The sequence below is a fragment of the Corella eumyota genome, chromosome 4 (genome assembly GCF_963082875.1).
Source record: "Corella eumyota chromosome 4, kaCorEumy4.1, whole genome shotgun sequence".
Taxonomy (NCBI): domain Eukaryota; kingdom Metazoa; phylum Chordata; class Ascidiacea; order Phlebobranchia; family Corellidae; genus Corella; species Corella eumyota.
Genome location: NC_137493.1, coordinates 9726713 through 9747352, shown reverse-complemented (window position 1 = coordinate 9747352; position 20640 = coordinate 9726713). Strand labels below are relative to the sequence as shown.

General features: G+C 25.6%; 1 protein-coding gene and 1 long non-coding RNA gene across 2 annotated transcripts; both read right to left on the bottom strand.

Annotated features, from left to right (window-relative positions):
* Positions 1–2992: 2992 nt before the first annotated feature.
* LOC145751023 (uncharacterized) lies at positions 2993–10335 on the bottom strand. Its single transcript, XM_082567092.1, has 20 exons — positions 10305–10335; positions 9962–10069; positions 9737–9844; positions 9602–9655; positions 8365–8418; positions 8214–8267; positions 7794–7847; positions 7646–7699; positions 7466–7519; positions 7057–7218; positions 6894–6947; positions 6745–6834; positions 6632–6685; positions 6516–6545; positions 6355–6417; positions 4590–4743; positions 4171–4277; positions 3813–4004; positions 3413–3565; positions 2993–3248 (listed from the first exon to the last, which is right to left on the bottom strand). Exons 2-20 carry the CDS (start codon positions 10043–10045, stop codon positions 3105–3107), a joined length of 1719 nt encoding a protein of 572 aa, XP_082423218.1. The 5' UTR covers positions 10046–10069; positions 10305–10335; the 3' UTR covers positions 2993–3104.
* A 971-nt stretch (positions 10336–11306) lies between these two features.
* Positions 11307–11696, bottom strand: LOC145751322 (uncharacterized). The gene is made up of 3 exons (XR_014283728.1): positions 11643–11696; positions 11505–11558; positions 11307–11339 (listed from the first exon to the last, which is right to left on the bottom strand). It is a non-coding gene; the product is annotated as an uncharacterized LOC145751322 (long non-coding RNA).
* Between the last annotated feature and the right edge of the window lie 8944 nt (positions 11697–20640).

Genomic DNA, 20640 nt, shown 5'->3' with positions numbered 1-20640 from the left:
CCCAATATAGATTATATTAATAATAAATGCGATAAATAAAATACATTTTACATAATATACACCAAAAAAATAAAACTATAACAAAAGAGTGACTAAATAATAAAATAAAATTGTACGGAAAAAAAAGAAAGTTACGACACATTTGATTTATAATAGTAAAGCAATCATTGTCGATGGTAGTTACAGTGTAAAAATAACTTAAAGAAAATAATAATTACATTTAATATAACCCAGTATGGCTCTAAGTCTAGTAGGAAAGCACGAACTGGTCACGATAAATTGCATGTGATAAAGCCGCTTTAACAAAGGTGGGCACCAAATCGTTAATGCGTTAAACGTTAAATAACGAAGTTGAATTTTTTGTTAAAAGTTAACTTTTAAGTTAATTTTAAAAATCGTTATCGGACCTGTTAACTTTCGTTAAATTGTACTTCCGTTAAATTAAGCCCGTTAACTCAATATTTTACAAGTAAATCCATGGTAATATAAGAAATATATATGTTTAATGTCGCCGTTTATCGGGTTTAAACGTTGCAATTTTTAAACGATGTAAGTATTACTATCCGGCCGCTATTATTTGGGCATTAGGCATGCCAGTTTTAAAAACTTCTTCTAAACCATTTTCGTCTAGTTAAAACATCGATTACGAAAAAAACTATTTTTTTTATAAAAAAGGTAATTTCTTTGTTTGTTTTAATTAAATTTTAACGTTAACGTTTAACGATAACTTCCGTTACATTTGGTTTAATTTAACGAAAAAACGTTAGCGAAGTTACTGTATTGTGTAACGAATAACCATTTAACGAAGTTGCTTTTTCGATTAACTGTGCCCACCTATGGATATAGGGACTAACCGAAATAAACCTACCTAAAGAAAGAACGTCCCAGAATGGCCTTTCACAACGTATATCACATACAACGCACAAAAATATTATACAACCCACCAACTAGTGGGGGTTAACATATATAGAGTAAGTGAATATAAATGTTTAAAACTAGTTAATAACAGAAAAGAAAGAGGAAACTTGATAAATTAAAATATATTACATTGATAGTTTAAAGAATTGCATAATTAAGTTAAGTTTGTGACGCAAAGTGTTAGAGTAGCTGAATAGATAAGTAGCTTTGTATGGTCCAAATTATTTGTGTTATCTTGTTATTCCTTTGGCATGTAGTCGTCTGAATTCTTATCTTTTCGCTTTTAACACGTGACTTATTGTTTTAACTGGAAGAAATGATTTTGAGAGGGTAGCGTAGTGAACAACTTGCTAAACGGTTAGGTTTAGTTGGTCTGTAGACTTGATACTAAACTGAGTGCTAGATTAGTATATTACGAAATAGATAAACGTTAAAGCGCCAGAGACGAAAACGTTACAATATATACTTTTATACAGGTTATAAAGGGCAGAAACAAATTATTCCCTTCTAAAAGGACATGTTCAACGCCCATAAGGAAGTTAAGCACTCTAAATTAAATTGTTATTATATCGATTCAATAGTGTATTTTAGTAAGCCTATGTGAAATTGTCACTGTTCGTAATGTTAACGTCGAGGGGAATTGTGTTTAATTTTTTTGTTAAGTTGTGCTATTATTTCACAAATGCGAAAGGGGTTTATAGGTTAAAAAGTAGACCTTTTTTGATACAATTCATACGTATTGCTAGGCTTTCACTCGTGATAATTACCCTTTTCTCATGACAATCTTGCTCTAATATTGTTTTTACTATCAGTTTGCATTTTTAGCGCCATCTTAACACACCCAATTTTGTATTATTACCCACGAGTTTTAATATAGAATTGGTTAATAGTTAAAATATCATATTAAAAATGTAGTCAATTGTAGTAGACGTTTTTGTGTATAATGTAGTCGTAATTGTGTAAATGTTAATTTTTGTGCATGTATCGTAGTGAACGCGTTTGACCAATAAAAAGTTAAAAAGATGTTGTCTGTAGACTTAGTTTATTTTTTTTAATAATTAAACGCGTCTTTAACCTTATACCATTATACCTTGACATGTTATAATTATACTTGGTATTTATTAACTGTTAATATTAAATTAAGGTTTGGGTATTTTTATCATTTGATTTTTCCTGACCACTTTTCCTACGTTTGTCCCTTGTAGGTGTTTCCTAAATTTCAAAAAAACAACATTCTTACTAAGGTTAACTGTGACAATTTTTTTTTTTAATTAAGTTTTTCGTGCATCCGCATTAGTCCAAAAAATTTAACCCTTTATGCATTCCCGATTATGCAAGAGCTATGTGCCAGTAGCCAGCTTGGGGCATTGTACTGCCTTACATGGAAATGTTGCAGCGGCCGTGTTCGATTAGGCGAGCATGGCCCATGCTCGATTTAACCGTGCACGGGCCTAGTACAGAATTGAGCATGGGCCACGCTTGTTTATACTTTATACTAGGCTCTCTGTCGCATACCCGTTTTTCCCTGGCATTGTAATACCGATATAGAATAAGTGCGCACAGATAAGGATTTATGATAATTACCAAATAAATAAAAAAATAACAACATTAAGTTAAGTGCTAAACAAAATGCCGAACTTGTTACAGATGTAGTATTATCATAAAATATGTTTATTATAAAAAAAACACAATATGACGACTTATTTTTTGGTACAATTAAGCTAATAATGATAATTCTTAATATATAAAATTGTTATAATAACATAAGACATACACTAACAGCAAAGATAAACTTGACACTTAACAAAGAATAAAAAGATTTTAAAATCTTACAAAAAAAGATTATTTTGATAAATGTGCAATTACTACAAGGCATCGAAAAAAAACATAACTTTGTAAAACAAATGGATTTGTGTTAAAAATTTTTTAACTTCATATTTTTGAAATATAGATTAAAATTACAAATTTTTTACAAAAAATTTAAAAAAATTTAGTATATCAAAAGAAATGTTTACACATATTTTAAATCATTTCATTTTGATAATAACAGGTTTTCAGTCATAACCCCCATGGATAAAAAAAAAAATTACAGTGTTAAAAATAATAAAGTCATTTTAAAAAACTTTTATTATATTTACTATAAATTAAACCTATGGTTAAGTTTAGTTAATATTAATGTTTTGTTTTTAATTAAAGCAAACAGGCCCAACATTTATTCCAAATTTACTTGATGGTTCTGGATTCGCAATTGCAAAATCTCGTACCGGTAACAATTTTAATTTGTTACTTTGTATAAGAAAAACTGTTTTCTTGAGATTATCGGATCGTAACTAAAAAAATGGTAAAAATTTAACATGTTATAGTTACTATGTTTTTTAGTATAATACCATGAAGTTTTAAATAATAAAAAGTTTATAAGGTTAGAAACAGGATTTAATTTGACTATGCAAGTTTAATTTATTTTAGTTACGTTACTAAATTAAGAAACACATGCCTGGCAACCATCTTGCTGAATATGATATGTCGCGGAACCATCAAGTAATTTATTTATGCTTGCATCGTCACCTCTATACTTAAGGGCATTTGTATAATCATCTGTCAATGTATCATATGCTGCTGTTACTCCAATGCAGGTAAAACTGAATTCCTAAATATTAAAAATATTTTTGCTTTATTTATATTGATATTACTGATGGTAAATGTGAAATATTAAATAAATAACTTCTTGTAATTATAAGCAAGATTGAACCAAAAGTTTATTGGTTAAAAAATAATTAATATAAGCAAAAAAAATAAATTTGTATTAATTTATTAACATTCAAGTTTAGATTATTCTGTTTTTTGAATTTGGTTTTACAAGATTGTAACTTTACAATAAAAACAATATTTTTAACCTGTTGGACTGAAATGCTAAGGTGGCGTAATATTTTTAATTGTACTTGATTTGCATCATATTTTATTAAGTGAGCCTCATCAAAATGTCGCCACCAAAAATATCGACTTTTTAATTGCTTTTTATATGTTGTTTTCCAGTATTGTGTTTTCCAGTATTGTGTTTTCCAGTATTGTTTACCAGTACTTAAAACCTTAAAGCAATTTAACAAACCCAAAGAAGTTATAGAAAAGTGTGTTTAATAAGAGATATCTATTGTTATACATACAATTCTATTAAAAAAAGCAAACAGTGCTAAAAAAGCACAATGTTAATAAGAAAAGTAAAACAAAAAAATGTACTTTTTCTATAGTACTTACTGTTTTCTGTTTAGGAAAAATGCAAGTCTGGCCTCCAGCTGTAAAATTACAAAATACATATATTGAATCCTTTGAGCAACCTTCATTTGGATCAATATAATACAATCCTATAAAAAATTACTTAAAATTATGAAATTGAACTTAGTTAATAAATAACAGTCAATAGAATGCATAACTACTAATCTAAATAAGATATGCATTAAGGTAAATAATTTATTAAAATCTTTTATGTTTTATATTGATTGTTACCAAATTTATTTCTAATATCTTAGCCTAATTTAAATTTTTATCAACTTTAAGCTTTAAAAGTTATAGTAAGTCATATTAAGTTATATTTTTGTTTGGTCGCAAGGTTTCTTTTTTAATTATGTTATAACTTTTTTTAAAAACAATCCTTGAACGTTAAGTGTATAATTTACCATTGGAAAAATGTGGATGTTTTATAAATAAATCTCTGCATGTTCGAGCAGGAAACATAGATGACCCTAGTGGAGAAATTTGCATTTGAAACGCAGTTGACATGATAATGAATAAATTAAGGGATAACTTTTTCTTAAGAAATTTGTTTTTTGCCTGAAAAAATTAGAAATATTCATTTAAAACATTTAAACCATGCACAAATTTTACAAATTAGATTTTTTAAATTGAATTTTATCGTCCTAATTTTACAGACTAAAAAAATTTAGGTCCATTAAGTATAGAAAATAGAAATATGGTTTGAAATCTTAAATTTCAAAATATTTTGTTAGTGTACTTATCACGACTTAATCTTTAGTTTTAAAACATATTGTTATTGTCATTATTATTAATATGTTTCAATGTCTTGTAAGTCGTAAATTTTAAATTAGAATCTCTTTGCTCTTTAAAATGTAAAGTTTTTGGGTAAAAAGTAATTTTATTTATTAACTTATTTGATACTTTTGATAAAGTAACGTTTATGCTTATTCTTTAATAAAGATTTATATTAAAAATAATCAAATAATTCGAATCATATTTTATTTATTAAAAAAATCTAGTTAGTATTTAATATAAATTAAAATACTTTTTGTTTTTGTATATAAAATTTCGAAATTTTTAGTTATTATGCTTTAAAATCTTGACCAGTTATATGTCACGATATTAATAACTCAAAAATAGCTTAAAATTTTATTTTTGTCTGTTTATTATTATTAATTTTTTTTTATTGCCAAATAACAAGGTAAGCGTTTGAAAGTCTAATGTAAAATGTTGCTTAATTACAACAAAACAAATGGTGTAAAGATAGGGTAAAGCCCATCTGTTTAATCTAATAATTATACAATATTTTCTTTATTAAATTTTTTTTTTAATCCATTTTTGATTTATCAAAAAAATCTAGTTTTTATTCTTACTAGTCCAAATTTTTGCATGATGTTTATAGTAATAAAGTGTTTGTTTTATAAATTTAACTATTACCAATTAGTAATTGCTTGTTTGTTGATTAAAATTTAAAGGACGTTAATAAGTTTTTATAATTTGGTCAATAGTATTTTATACTTCAATATGAAGATGGGATAAAAAATTAATTTGATTGTTTTTTATTTTTAATGCTTTTTTGTTCATTAAAAATTAAAAAAAGACATTTGGCATTCAAAATTTAGTGTTATGTATACAAGGAAATTATTAATTTAAAAACATATCAAAAATTTATTTTTGTTTGTTTGTAAGCCTGTTTATTTATTAAAAATCAAAGATCCATTTTTAGGCATTCGAAATTTAGTCTAATAATTTTTTTGATATCAATTTAAATACAGGATAAAAGTTAATGTTTGTTTTTTTAATATATTTAAATGCTTGTCTGTTATTTTGTTTATTTATAGATTACTATTGTAAAACTTTTGTGTTTATTTTGTCATAAATGGTAAGAAAGGGGTTTTGCCCCCTTGTTTTGTCTAATCAAAACTTTACCTTTATTTTAAAATGATCAAACAATTTCGAAACCTTTTTTATTTATATAAATTAATATACTTAAAGTTGTTGTTTAGAGTTAAAAAAAAATTTTTCCCTCATAAGCTAAACAAAAACACATTTTCCATAAAATGATATTTTAAGAAAAATCTTAGTTGTATACAGAAATAGTTAAATTAACAATTTTTTCGAAAATGTTTCAAAAAATGTATAGCCGCAGCAAACTTATTCAACAGTTAAATAGGTACTTAAACTTACACTTTCGGTGCTGACTTTTAATGAAGTCATTGTTTGATTGATTATTTTTGATACTTTAAATCTCTAAAATATATAACTAAAATTAAAATATAGTCCATTAATAAATATTTGAAAATACAATATTTTTAACTTGCTACAGCCAAATATAATAAAACACTTGCCAGAGAATTAAGAGTATTTCCTGGTAAACCCTGTAACAAAAAATTTAAAATAACTTGTTATTTAAATCAGATGTGAATAAGGAATATAAAAAAAACATAATAAAATTGCTTTATACCTGGTTGCCTTTTTTTCCAGAGTTACCTTTATCACCTTTTAAACCCATTTTCCCCTACATAAATAAAACAAAAGTTTTAATATTTAGTATACAAATAAAGTAAAAAAACTTACATTATATCCCTTAGGCCCTTTAAGACCCTTTACACCAACTAAGCCAATATTTCCAGGAAATCCTGCATAACCAAGTAATCCAGCTTCACCCTGAAAAACAAGAACCAATTTATATATATACAAGTTATTTGAATATTTATATTAATTACTTTAAGACCATGGTTTCCACGATTTCCAGGCATTCCAGAAATTCCAGATTTACCCTACACACATTTAAAAGCATATTAAATAGAATCAATCTTGGAAAATGAATATTCGTCAATAGTGAGATAATGAGAGTAAATTAAAACGTCTCCCACAGAATAAATATACCTTTTGTCCAGTTATTCCTTTCATTCCCATTAATCCAGCACCACCTATTACACCGACTTCCCCCTTAACACCTTTATAACCTCTTTGCCCATTGTATCCTTTCTTTCCTAACCTGCCGATTGAACCTTTAATACCTTTTAATCCAGGAGGACCCAATGAACCCTTGAAAATATATATATAAGTAATAAAACTTTATTTTAGATCTATATAAAATTAGTTAAAAGTTTTTTTATAACAGATTTCATAAGTTTGTTTAGTTTGTTTTAAATATTAATTTAATTTATAAACAGTGTATAGGGTTATAAAAATCGATATTCTTACTTATGGTTCAAAATGTTAACCTATGTACTAAAATTAAAAAGCAATACATTTAATTGGCACTAAAACTAAAACACCTTTTATATTATACCTTTATACCAGTCAGCCCAAATTTTCCAGGAATGCCTTTTTGGCCAGGTTTTCCCTTAAATTGAAAAACATATTAACAATGGTAATTTGTTTACCAAAATAAAAACATTTCCACATTATATTACATATTAAACTAGTGTAGTGGTAAATTAGGTCATGCAAAATCTTAAAAGGAACTAACCTGCAAGCCTTGTTTTCCAAAATTTCCTGGTAAACCAATATTACCAATTTCCCCCTTTAATTTAAAAAAGATTAAATAACATAAATGCAATGTGGAAGCTCAAACATTTGTTTGTAACAAAAATTATGGTTTTTAAGTTAAGTTTTACCTTTTCTCCCTTTTTTCCTTTTAAACCAGGTTTTCCCAAAAATCCGGATTTGCCCTGTTTACATAAAAAATTTGGATTCTTAATTTTTTTTCCTGTTAACAAAAATGCACCTACTACCTTGTATTTAAACAAAATAAAACAAAAAAAAACATTTTACTACTAAGTAAATGTTTATTTTTTTAATTTTTATAAATAATTGTTTAATAAATAAACATAAAAATAGTCTATTAAGACAACATGTTATTTGCCAAAATTGCATACCCAAAAATTGTAAAATTATTAACATATTTAAATCTTTGTTAACAGGTCAAAATTTTAAATTTATTAAACATTTTAATTAATTTGCAAAATATGTAAGTATCAGGTTAGAAAAGTAATAAACTGTTTTTATAAAGATTCTTGCTAAAATAATTAACTTACAATTTTTCCTAAAACTCCTTGTGCTCCCCTAATACCCTTGTGTCCTTTTTTTCCCTTTAAATAGGTTTTAAAAAAAATAAATTAAATTTATGGATCGACAGAAATGTTAAATTTTAATTGTTTAACATTCTAGTTAATAATATTAAAATACCTTTAATCCTTTACTACCCAATTTTCCTTGATTTCCCTTCACACCAGTTATACCCTAAAAATTAGTAAACAACTGTATCCCTTATATTTTTTTTCACTATTTTATCTTTTTAATTTAAAACTTTTTTCTAAAAAAAAAATTTCTATAATATTTAAAAATCTATATTTTTCCTTGACAAGTGCCTAATCTCAATAATGTGTTTGTCAAATATAATTTAGGCTTTATGTTATTTCTTTTAGATGTGGGCAAGATTTACTTTGTTATGTAACTTCATAAAACAACTTTAAAAAAACAATTTTTCACGGTGACAACCTTTTTACGGGCCAAATGTGATAGATTTAATAAACATGAAAACTGTTACAAATAAATATTTAAACTTGATCAACCAAATATACCATTTTCCTATTTTACCTATTTAAGCACCCAATATACAAAAGCACACAAATTTAAAACTTGTGCCTTTTCTATCTGTTTTAACATTTGCATATGCTAGCTTTATTTTAACCCATTTAGCCGGTTATCATTAAATTAATCGAGTGGCAAAATTACCAACAGCTGTTTAAAGAAAATTTTGATTGTTTAAATAACATAGGCTATTTGTATTTTCATTATACTTTTTTTATTTTAAAATAAAAGATCTATATTTAGCTTTTGAATTGTAGTCTAATGTATCTTAACTTTTATGTTGCGACATCAATGGTTACCAACCTAACGGGTTAAAATACAACTGCCATGTAAATAAGGATATAAAATATTATCTAGTTTTGTTTATCAATTTGAAGGTATTATTAACTAGTAAGTTACTTTATTTTTAATAGTTGTGTTACGTTAAAAAAAAAATATTCCAGTCAATTCACCAAAACATTTTTAAAGTCACTTGCTTCATTGTGGCAAGGTGAGCATTTTTTTACAGTATTTAAAAAAAAAACAGGAATTTGGAGTTATTAAGTAATTTATTCAACCAACCAAAATTTATGATACTTTTGTTATTGTCAAAATAAATGTATTTAATTAAATCTCTAATTTAATTATTTTAATGATTTTCTTTTATTATTTTTTTGTTAAAAACAAATAGTTGTTATCATTAATTGCTGATTGTAGCAAAACGATGTAAAGAACGTATAAGCAGTTGAACATATATAAACATCAACGGCTCATTTTCGTTCCTTGCATCGTTATTGATGTTTTCTTGCATCGTGATTTTTATTCACTTAGAATACAACTTAGTTTTTCTTACCCTTGCTCCTTTTCTTCCTAATGTACCTTTATCACCTTTTTTTCCAAATTGCCCCTTTTATATGTAAAATTAAAAAATTTAAATTTGTTTGGATTTTTATTTGTAATATTCCAGAGCAATAACATCTAAACATACATTTATACCAAGACTCCCAGTAGGACCGCTTACACCACTTTTCCCTAAAATGCCTTTAGATCCTTTAAGTCCTTTCTTGCCATCTTTTCCTTTTACACCTTTTATACCCTTATATAAATATTTATTGTAATACCAAAAACAAAAAATAAAAAATACATATGTATTTTCAACTATGTTAAATTAACTGATAGAAATTACTATAACTAAAAAAATGTAATTTTGCACCTTTATTCCTTGTTCACCATGTTTTCCAACTTCTGATAGGTAACCTTTTTCTCCTTTTTTACCTTTTTCACCCACTTTTCCCATAGATCCCTTTAATCCCGAATTTCCCTATGTTATAAAAGCGCCCACATAAAAGTTTGTGACTAAAGAGTTTTGGATAAAATATAGTGAATAAATTTAACAGATTATATATTTTAAAATTGTAGTAAAACAAATGTATCTTATCTTGTATACCAAATCGTAGTATTCAATTTTTTTATAAATTTTTTTTTTTTTTTTTTTTCGATTTTTATAAAAATATAAAGCTTACCAATAGACAGTTAATATTTAAAACTGCACTGACCTGATGACCAATAATCCCAGTTTTACCAATTACACCAATTTCTCCATAAAATTTCTTTAAAAAAGAAAAAAACAAACTAAGGCATTATTAAACCAACTAGTTTACAATTTTGTATTTACAACTAATAAGTATAAATAAAAAAATATATAAACACCTACAGACAATGTATACTTTTAAACACAAATATAAATAAGCTAACCGATGATCCTGCATGACCTTTATTACCCTTTTTTCCAATTATTCCAGATTTTCCCTAACAACATATTTGATGCATTGATTAATAAAATATATTTAATAGGTATATTTTTTTCTTAGTACTCTTGTTAAATGTTTTTATTTATTTTTGGCAAACTACCTTTTTTCCACTTTTGCCTGTAGGACCCAATGTACCACGATTTCCTTTCTCTCCCTAAGCAGTAAAAATCGTAGATCAATATTTGACTATTAAAAAAATTGTAGAAAAAGTAAAAAATGCTTACCTTGACCCCTACTAAACCTTTTACACCTCTCTCTCCTTTTGTACCAGCAATCCCCTTGTTTAGTATAAATTAAAAACCATGGTTAAAAGTTACAAAAACATTACTGAAAGTTGCCAAGTAATTATTTAATTCCTTAAAAATTAAGTATTTAAATTTTACCTGATTTCCACGATTTCCTTGCCGACCAATTTTGCCTCGTTGGCCAATTTTTCCCTAAAACAGTTAGTTATTTAGTCAATTTTTTTTTAAAGAAATATTATTAACAAATTATGTCAAAAACTGGCGGTGCTGTGCTTAAGTGCTATGATACACAAAAGCAACACTTGGTGAAAATATTAGTTAAGCAGTGTAGCCCTATGGTAAAGCTGTCAAGTCGGTCTTTTTATATTAAGTAAAATTACATTGAAAAAAGTATATCTTTTATTTACAAAATATTCTTTTTAATTAAAGCAATACCGATTTTCCGAAAATGCCTTGTGGTCCAGTTGGTCCAACTAATACAGCCCCCTTTTTACCTTCGTTACCCTTAATTCCTTTTTTTCCCTTAAGTCCAATACTACCCTTAAATCGTTACATGTTTAGATGGTTTATTTAATATAAAATTATATAGTTTATTTGATATAAAATTAGATAGTTTATTTAATATAAAACTTAAATTTTAGGTAGGCTAAAATATGTTACAATAAAAAAACATGTTAATTAAAAAACTTTAAAAAGTTACCCAACGTCCAGTTTGACCCATTCTTCCCACCCTTCCAAGATTACCTTTAAATCCCTAAAATTTTAATACATATTTATTTTGTAACTATAATTTATTTAACACACTTCTAGCCTAAAAAACCTATTACTACAATTTTACCTTATTTCCTTTTAGACCTTGTTTACCCGGAATTCCAAAAAGACCCGCAAATCCCTTTAAACATGATAAGTAGTTTGTTAGCGATTTAATAAAATGTGTTAAATCAATGTATCTTTTGGCTTTGTTATAAACACTTGTGCTACAATTTATATTTAACTTGGGACTAATTTAAATCGGCCTTAGTGTGTAGGAATAAATTAAATGTATTGTATTAAAACTTGAACCACTCATTTACCGCTGATCCATAGTGTCCAACGAATCCAACCATTCCTTTGTTACCACTTTCTCCCTATAATGATTTAAGCATGGTAGCACATATTAAATAAGTTATATTGTTACAATACCCTATAACATGCAAAAATAACAAACTGTAAAACAAACAAACTGTTTACTTACTGGGGTTCCAGGTATTCCTGATTTTCCTTGAAAACCTTTTGGACCTGTTTCCCCCTAAAAGTTAATAATTTTTTAAACGTTTAATCTATGATTTAAAAAAAAAATATATAGATTAAGGGTTTACATAACTAAAAAATTTTAAAATTTAAACAAACACACCTGCCTACCAACATAACCGCGATAACCAGTCAATCCCTGATATCCCTAAATAATAAAAAGTCTACATTTGTAAGTCAGTGTTTAACAACATAACCTATTTATTTTTTACCTTAAATCCATCTAGTCCTGTTTTACCCCTGGCTCCCTGCTGGCCCTGCATAATAACGATATTATTTGTGTTACTGTTCTTTATAAATTTTTCATATAACACAAACCTTTGATCCCGGAATTCCAACTTTTCCAGTTAAACCAACTGATCCCGCAATTCCCTGGGTAATAAAGAAAAGGGATATTATACTTTTGGAATAAATTGTCATAGAGTTTTTTGATTTGTAAAAAAATCAAGTTTATTAACATATGTAGTGATGACAAAGATTTCATTAAAAAAAAATTAAACAGTGTAAATGAAATAAAATAATTAACCGAAAAAAAAGAGGAAAACTAATAGAACGAAAAAAACAAACAGATTTTTTTAAAAAGGAATCTTTACGGATATATTTGAAGCGTTTTTTTTTTTAAATAAAAGCGAATGGAATGGATGTAAATAATAAAATTATGGAATTTTAATGGAATGGATGTAAATAATAAAATTATGGAATTTTAAATTAAGCTTTAACAGACATCTAGGGTAATATACAAAGTTTATTATAGAATAAGGTCATAGCCATAAAAGCTGTAATTAAAAACAATAAAAAAACTGTAATACCAAAGTGCTAACACGCTAAAGAATACAGCAACAATTGTTAATACTAAAAATATAAATAATGTAGAGGCAGTAAAAAATAATTACAAATGTATATATGAAGTCTACCTTGTAGGTCTATAAATTTAAAAAAACATGGATAAAGAAGTCGTGACGCACGATTTAGAAACCCATAGCTAATAGGTAATGTAGATAGCATATTTAATTGTGTTTTGTTGTAATATCTGTGTTTTGTCTTATTCGGGATTTAAGAAAACAAATTACACAATTTAAGTTAGTGTGTTATTCTATATCTCTTTTGTAACCTAATAACTAAATATTACCATTATTTACCTGTAATCCAGATTTTCCCTTTTTACCCTTTCTACCAGGATATCCTATGTTACCCTAAATTTAACAGAAACTTTAAAATTCTATAAATAATAGCCATTAAAATAATTTTAAGCCACATTACTGAATAAATTATTTTATATAATTAAAACACACTACAGTTTTTTTGTTTGTTTAATGGATCTTACAAAATTAGTGCACCGATAATGAAAGTTTTTTTTACTTACGTAAATACCAACCCTTCCTTGTGTACCTTGTAATCCCACACCACCATGTCTTCCCTTGTTGTAAAAGAATAATTGTGATGTAGAATTAGTTTTTAGAAAAACTAATAATTTTTACTATGTTAAGCGGTATCACCTGTTCACCCCTTTTTCCTGGAGGACCAATTTCCCCAGTTTGTCCCATCAAACCCTATTAATTGGTATAGTTATTAATGACAGATTTTTATACAAAACTTAAAGCACTAGAAGCAAAAAAATATTTTTAGAAAGTAGTTACATCCCTTTTTTAACATACATTTTTAAGTTGCTAGTGATTGAAATTTTTTTTTTTTGACAAACCAAAACTTTGACAACTTTTTTAAATATATCAATTTAATTTAAAACAAATTTCTTACCCTATCCCCTTGTTTGCCATTAGCACCGGGTGCTCCTATAAGTCCTAGAAATCCCTAAAAAGAAAGCAGCAAGTAAACACTTTTAAATATTAAGTATTGTTTTAATAAATTTTTAATACAACTTTCTTTATGAATATTATTTTATATTCGTCTTAACTTAAAAGAAAACATAAAACAATGATAAAAAATGATTATAACAAACTACTTACTATTATTCCAGAATCTCCATTCATTCCAATTTTGCCAATCTTGCCCTGGATACCAAAATGCATATTAAAAATTAAAACAAAAACATTAAATTAAAAAATAAATCGAAAGTATGTTATTTATAAACCTAAGGCTTTAGAGAAAAATTACATATAGATTATTTTAAAGCAACATAATACACTAATGCAATTTTAGATTCATGTAACCTTAATACCAGGAAGGCCACTTATTCCCTTTTTTCCCTTTTTCCCTCTTAAACCCTATTTAATAAAAAGTGTTTACTTAAAATAATATAATTGCGATCATGTTAGGTGATGGTTTTAAACGTTTAATAGCACCAGTTTATTTCAAACACCACCAGATACAATCTATCCATGTTTATTTTCGTTTTAAAATAAGTTAAGACTAAAAAGTTTAAAGCCTAAAAAAATAACATGCAATTTTTTTTTTTAATTGAACCACCTTGAGTCCTCGCACTCCCTTGTTTCCCCGTTTTCCACGTTTACCCTTAACAAATAAATCCTTATTAAGACACTAATTAGAGCATACTAAACTATACAAATAACTAAAAAAAAGAACTGTCATAAAAGCTTTCCTAGTGCTATCTTTCTGCTGTGACTTTAAAAGTTAGCTTAAAATTATTTTACAATTTTTTTTCCAATAGGAGATAAATTTTTTTTATATTTTTTAACTTTTACTTTTTTTGTACAACCATATAAATCGAATTTGTATAACCTTAACAACTTTGTTTTGTAATTACCCTTTTTCCGTGTCTTCCTTTATCTCCTTTTGTACCAAATAATAATTCTCCCTTAATAAAACAAATACGATATTTTATTAAATTTAAAAAAATTTAACCTAGCCCTACACAAATTTAAAATTAAGCTGGTTTTACAACAAATACCTTTTTTCCTTTGACGCCCCGCCTACCCTGAAATCCACGAACACCACCTGGGCCCTTTATGTTAAGAGATAAGTTAAAAAACTTGATTAAGTTATTTTACAAAAAAAAATACTTACCAATGCTCCTTTAAATCCCAGTTTTCCATAAGGTCCTTGTTTACCTCTAATTCCTTTGCGCCCCGAAAGTCCGCGAATACCCTTTCTTCCACGTTTTCCGTTTATTCCCTAATTGATAAAAATATTTTAAATGCATAAAAAGTAAATTAAAATTATAAAATGTGTTACAAAGATATTCATTAGATACAATAATAACTAAATAGTAATTTGTAAAACTACTTTGAAAAGGGCAATGCAACAAAACTTTTAAATATTTACAAATCAAGTTATTTAGATTTTATAGGGTAATGTTATTCCCTCTTAAAAAATATTTAACAGAAACATTTAATTCATAAATCATAAGCTGTTTTTATATATACAATTAAGACTATCAGCAAAGATACAACATTTAAAACTTCTTACAGAATCTCCCCTTTCTCCTGGTGATCCACGAGGCCCTAGGTTACCACATTTACCCTTTGAAAAAACATATTAGTTAGATACAAATAAAACAGGTTATGGTAAAATACTTTGGTTGATTTTTTTAAATATTGCTTAAAATTGACTGTTTACCCGATTTCCCTTTAAACCTTGCATACCAGGAAACCCTCTCAATCCTTTAGGTCCCGGTTGTCCAACAACTCCTTTATTTGAAATTCTTCCGGGTTTTCCCTTGATTAAAAAAAATAATAGTTATCTAGTAATAACAAGTCTTTTTATTAAAAGATTGCAAACATGTAAATTGTACCAAAAACAAAATGTAAAATAAACTTTACCTTATCTCCCTTTTTTCCTTTATACCCAGAAAAACCACAAGTACCCTATTAACAACAATTTTGCCAAAAATTACTACATTTATGACAAAAAAAATAATGTAGCAAACTTAATATAAATTGATCAATATTTAGATGTTAAAAATAACTTTACTTTGGGACCTGGTAATCCTCGCAACCCTATATTTCCATCCAAGCCCACTTGTCCCTGTTATAAAATATATTAGAACATAATTAGCATAGTTGAATATACCCAAATGAATTAAATTGATTTACATACTGATTTTCCTGGTCTTCCAACTATGCCATTTTTTCCAGAATTGCCCTTAAAAATATGATAGTTATTTATATTTGTTTTGATTAAAAACATAGCTTCTTTGTGTAATCACATGCTCACTATCTTGCATTATGATATGACCTTTAAGCTGCATACCTTTTTGTTGAATTAGCCCAATTTAATTACGTTCGTTGCTTAGTGTTAATATATTTTGATGCTTAATTAAATTGCTTTAAACAAACAATTTTTATAAATAATCCCTAACAGCAATTATTTGTTCGTGCTTTTTTTAACACAAGAATGATTAAAGACCTGAACTCAAATAATAAAATCAAACAGCTACAAGGTTTACCTTTTTTCCAACTTTTCCCTTAGAACCAAGTGCACCAGGAGGCCCAGTCTTGCCCTTTATATAAAACTAAATATTAACTTATAAAACTAGATTTATTTAAAAATAAAATAGTTAAGTATATAAAAAAAAATTATTTATAATAAAGAAACAAAAGCTTATTTTTATAACTAATTTAAAATTTAAATTTTGCAAGAAAAAAAATAAATATTATTAGGCAAAAAAATATTAACAAATTTAAATAAACAAGTTGCATTCAAAATTTGATTTAATGTTTATGCAATACCAGTAAAAAATTTCTGATAAAATTAAAAAAACTAATTTTGAATTCTAAATGAATTGATAAATAAAATATTAAGTATTTGATCACTGAAGTAAACAAAAAAAAGGGGGGGGGGAGCAAAATTCTCATTTTTAGAATTAAATATTATAAACACACCAACATTTTTGGCCTCTTGTTTATCATTAAATATAATTACAAAAGGTAGATATATTTATAATATTTTAACCAAAATCAATTTTTAAACTGAATATTTAGCTTTGACATTATAAGAAACTATTAACTTAATTTTGAACGCAAAATGTCAATTTCCAATTTTAATAAGTTAACAAAAACTCAAGTATAATAAATACAGAAGCATTATTTTTTAAACGTGTTTTTTTTAATATCAAAAATAAAATTATTAAACCATTTATTAAAATTAGAAAGATTATTTTCGATTTAAAAATTTTACAAACAAACAAGAAATAAAATAAACTTACAAAAAATTATTTTTTGACCCACTTTTGAATTGTTGATATCAGAAAATGCATTAAACCAAACTTAAAATGTTTAAAAATTTAGGATTTCGAACCAAAGCTAAACTCGATTTGTTTGATAAATAAAATATGGTTTAAAATCATTTGTTTATTTTTAAATCAATTAATTTCAATAAATAAAGATGGGCATAACATTACTTAATCAAGAATATTAAATAAATTAAGAAAATCAAATATAATATTTCTCTTCTACTGTATGTAATTAAATAACAAATTAGTACAAAAGTAGAATTTTAATAGTAATAAACAAAAAAATATTAAAATTCTAACACATTTTTCTCTTAATGATGTTCCATGAACATTGGACTAAAATTTTAGTGATTAAAAGCCATATTTAGTTTTTTAACACATAAAACTAACATAAATTTTTTTTAAGCCATTTTTAAATTGTTAATATCATAATTAACAGCTGACCAAGATTTAAAAACTAAATGACAACCTTTTTTAATAAACAAACACTTATTAGTTAAGAATAATACCTTTCAATAATATAAGGATTGGAACACATTCTAATAATAAACAACATACAAAAATTTCAAAACTGTAATTGTCAAGAAAAAAAGTTATTTTAACTCAAAATTTACAAACAAAAACTAATTTTTTAACTTGTTTTCAAATTATTGATATTATAATATACATACAACTGGCCTAAATTTAAACACCTAATAACAATCTTTAAATTTTAATAAACAAACTTTTTTTTTTATTTACTTTTAAATTGCTAATATCATGACATATTGACCAAAATTTTCAAACTTAATAATGACCTTTAAATTTTAATAACCAAAAATTCTTTAATTTGTACAAAGTGATAACTACAGTTTAAAAATAGGAGGTTTAAACACAATATGATAATTAACAACATACTCAAATTTTAGAACTATAACTGCTCAAAAACAAAAGTAATTGCAACTCAAAATTTACGACTCGTAAGACACTGGAATAAAAAAATATTAAATTTTAATGACCAATTAGAAATTTAATAGCAATAAACAAAAAAATTTTAACACATTTTTTCCTATTGGAACTTATATACATTACACCAAAGTTAAACAGTTAAAAATTATCTGTAATTTTTATTAAACGAACAAACATTTAAATTTATTAAACAAACAAAAATTAATTTTTTATCCAGTTTTAATTTGATATCAAAATAAACATAAACTAAGTTTAGTGCTTAAAAGCAATTTTAAATGAATCAACAAGCAATAAAATATAATGAATAAACAAAAATTATATTTTAAATATGTTTTTATTAAATAGTTTTTTAACTACTAATATTATAAAATACATTATATGTAATTGGTGCTTAATATCAAACTTTAATTTTTATTAAACAAACAGGAATTTAAAAATAATAAACAAACAAAAGTTAACAGTTTAATTCAGATTTGAGTTATTTTTATTATGATATAAGTGAACAAAATAAAAAAACCTAATAACAAACTTTTAATTTTATTAAACAAACCCATATTAATTAGTAATAAGTGAAAATTAAATTTTTAAAAAAGAATGATTGGATCGCAATCCAATAATAATCAATATACTAAAATTTTAAACTTTTGTATAAAAATCTAAGATTTCAAACCATAATACATACATTAACAGTAACAATATGTTTCAAAATCTAAAATTTTGAACCATAATAATTAAACCTAAATATTAAACAAAAAACCAAAACAACCTCCACATTTTGTATAAGACAATATAATATTTCTGAACAATAATATTATTGATAACAATATATTTTTCAAAATTAATAATTTAAATTATAATTAATATGCATATTTATAAGTTTTAATCTTATATACCGGTAATCCGCGCTGCCCAAGAAATCCTTTTCGTCCTTGCAATCCCTACATAGAAAATACTGTGAATAAAAACTACATCTTACAAGTTTTTTATTAACATATGAATGTAAATTTTTAATGTTTAGTGACTATTAAAAAATTATAACAAACCATTTCCCCTTTTAATCCCAATAAACCTTTATGTCCTCGAAATCCTTTCTGACCCTTTAAAAAAAGTATTAACAAATATTAAACTTTTAAGAATGGTAAAAAATAAAACCTACAATCACCAATACAAAAGTTAGAGACTTATATCAAAATTTTACACAATTTCTTTTAAACTGCAGTGGTCAGATTTTTGTAACTTAAAAAAAACTTTATTTTATGTAATTTAAAGTCTAGTGAAGTAATAAAAAAGTATTTTAAATAGTTCGTGGAGTTACTTTAATTCCTTGTAAACCGCACATTCCAACATCTCCTTTTAAACCCTATACATATATTTAATAACTATTAGTTGCAAATATTAATGACTAAACTTGATTTATAAGAATACTTTAAACAAACTATTTGATTACCAATTAAATATTACAAATTAAAAAGTGTAAAACCTACTTTCATGCCGATAGGTCCCGGTGGTCCGAAAAATCCTGGAAACCCACAATAACCCTTAAAAATTCAACTAAAGTATCTTAAAAAAGTATCAAATTAATAAACCCGGTCATTGATTGAGAAAAATAAAATTTTTGAATAAATTTTTTTTAAATTTACCTTTTCGCCTCTTGATCCTGGCTTTCCATTTTTTCCGATCTCACCTGGTTCTCCCTATACAATAATATCAATATTTACATAATATTATAGTTATTTTAGCAGAAAGTTCAACATTTTGTTTTACAGTTAAAAACAAAATAGGATATTTTTCTCTGATACCAGCCTTCCTTGGCTTCCAGGTTCTCCTCTTCTTCCTTTTTTTCCTTTGTTTCCATTGCGTCCTGGTAATCCAGGTAATCCACGAGGGCCACTTGGTCCCAGAGAACCCTGCCCAAATGTATATAAATAAAAATTCAAAAATGTTGTTTTATTTTTACAATCAAGTATGTTATCATATTTAGAATATTTTTTCGACAAAGCTAGTCTTAATATAATCTGTTACTTCTCGTCCCTGATTTCCAATTAATCCTGGAAAACCAGGATTTCCACGAATACCCTACAATAAATTTAAAAAATATTAATTTTATTCAGGATGTCTGTTTAATGTATATATAATACTGCTATCATTATATTACTTTGCTTTTATGCTATATAACTAATTATTGTATGTTTGGTTTTAACTTTTCTAATTTCTAACTTTTTAGGTTTTTTTAAACAAGTATGTTTATTTCAAAAAAGGAGTATTTTTTACAAACCTTTAATCCAGGAAGTCCCATAAATCCATGAAATCCAGGAGGGCCAGGTGTTTCAATATAATAAAACATTTTTAACTAAAACAAAATTTTAACATTAAAAAAATCAAATTTGCGTTTTGTAAATTTATATATACACTTTTTATAAATTTAATATATAGTAATATGCAATTCACC

Excerpts from the sequence above, each read along its gene's own strand:
- LOC145751023 (XM_082567092.1), bottom strand. The coding sequence starts at position 10,045 with ATGGGAAAAGTGGGTGAAAAAGGTAAAAAAGGAGAAAAAGGTTACCTA. Across the intron at positions 7,848-8,213 it reads AAGGAGTTTTAGGAAAAATT|GGCAAATCCGGATTTTTGGG; the intron begins GTAAGTTAATTA and ends TTATGTAAACAG. Across the intron at positions 3,566-3,812 it reads TTAGCATTTCAGTCCAACAG|GAATTCAGTTTTACCTGCAT; the intron begins GTTAAAAATATT and ends TTTAATATTTAG.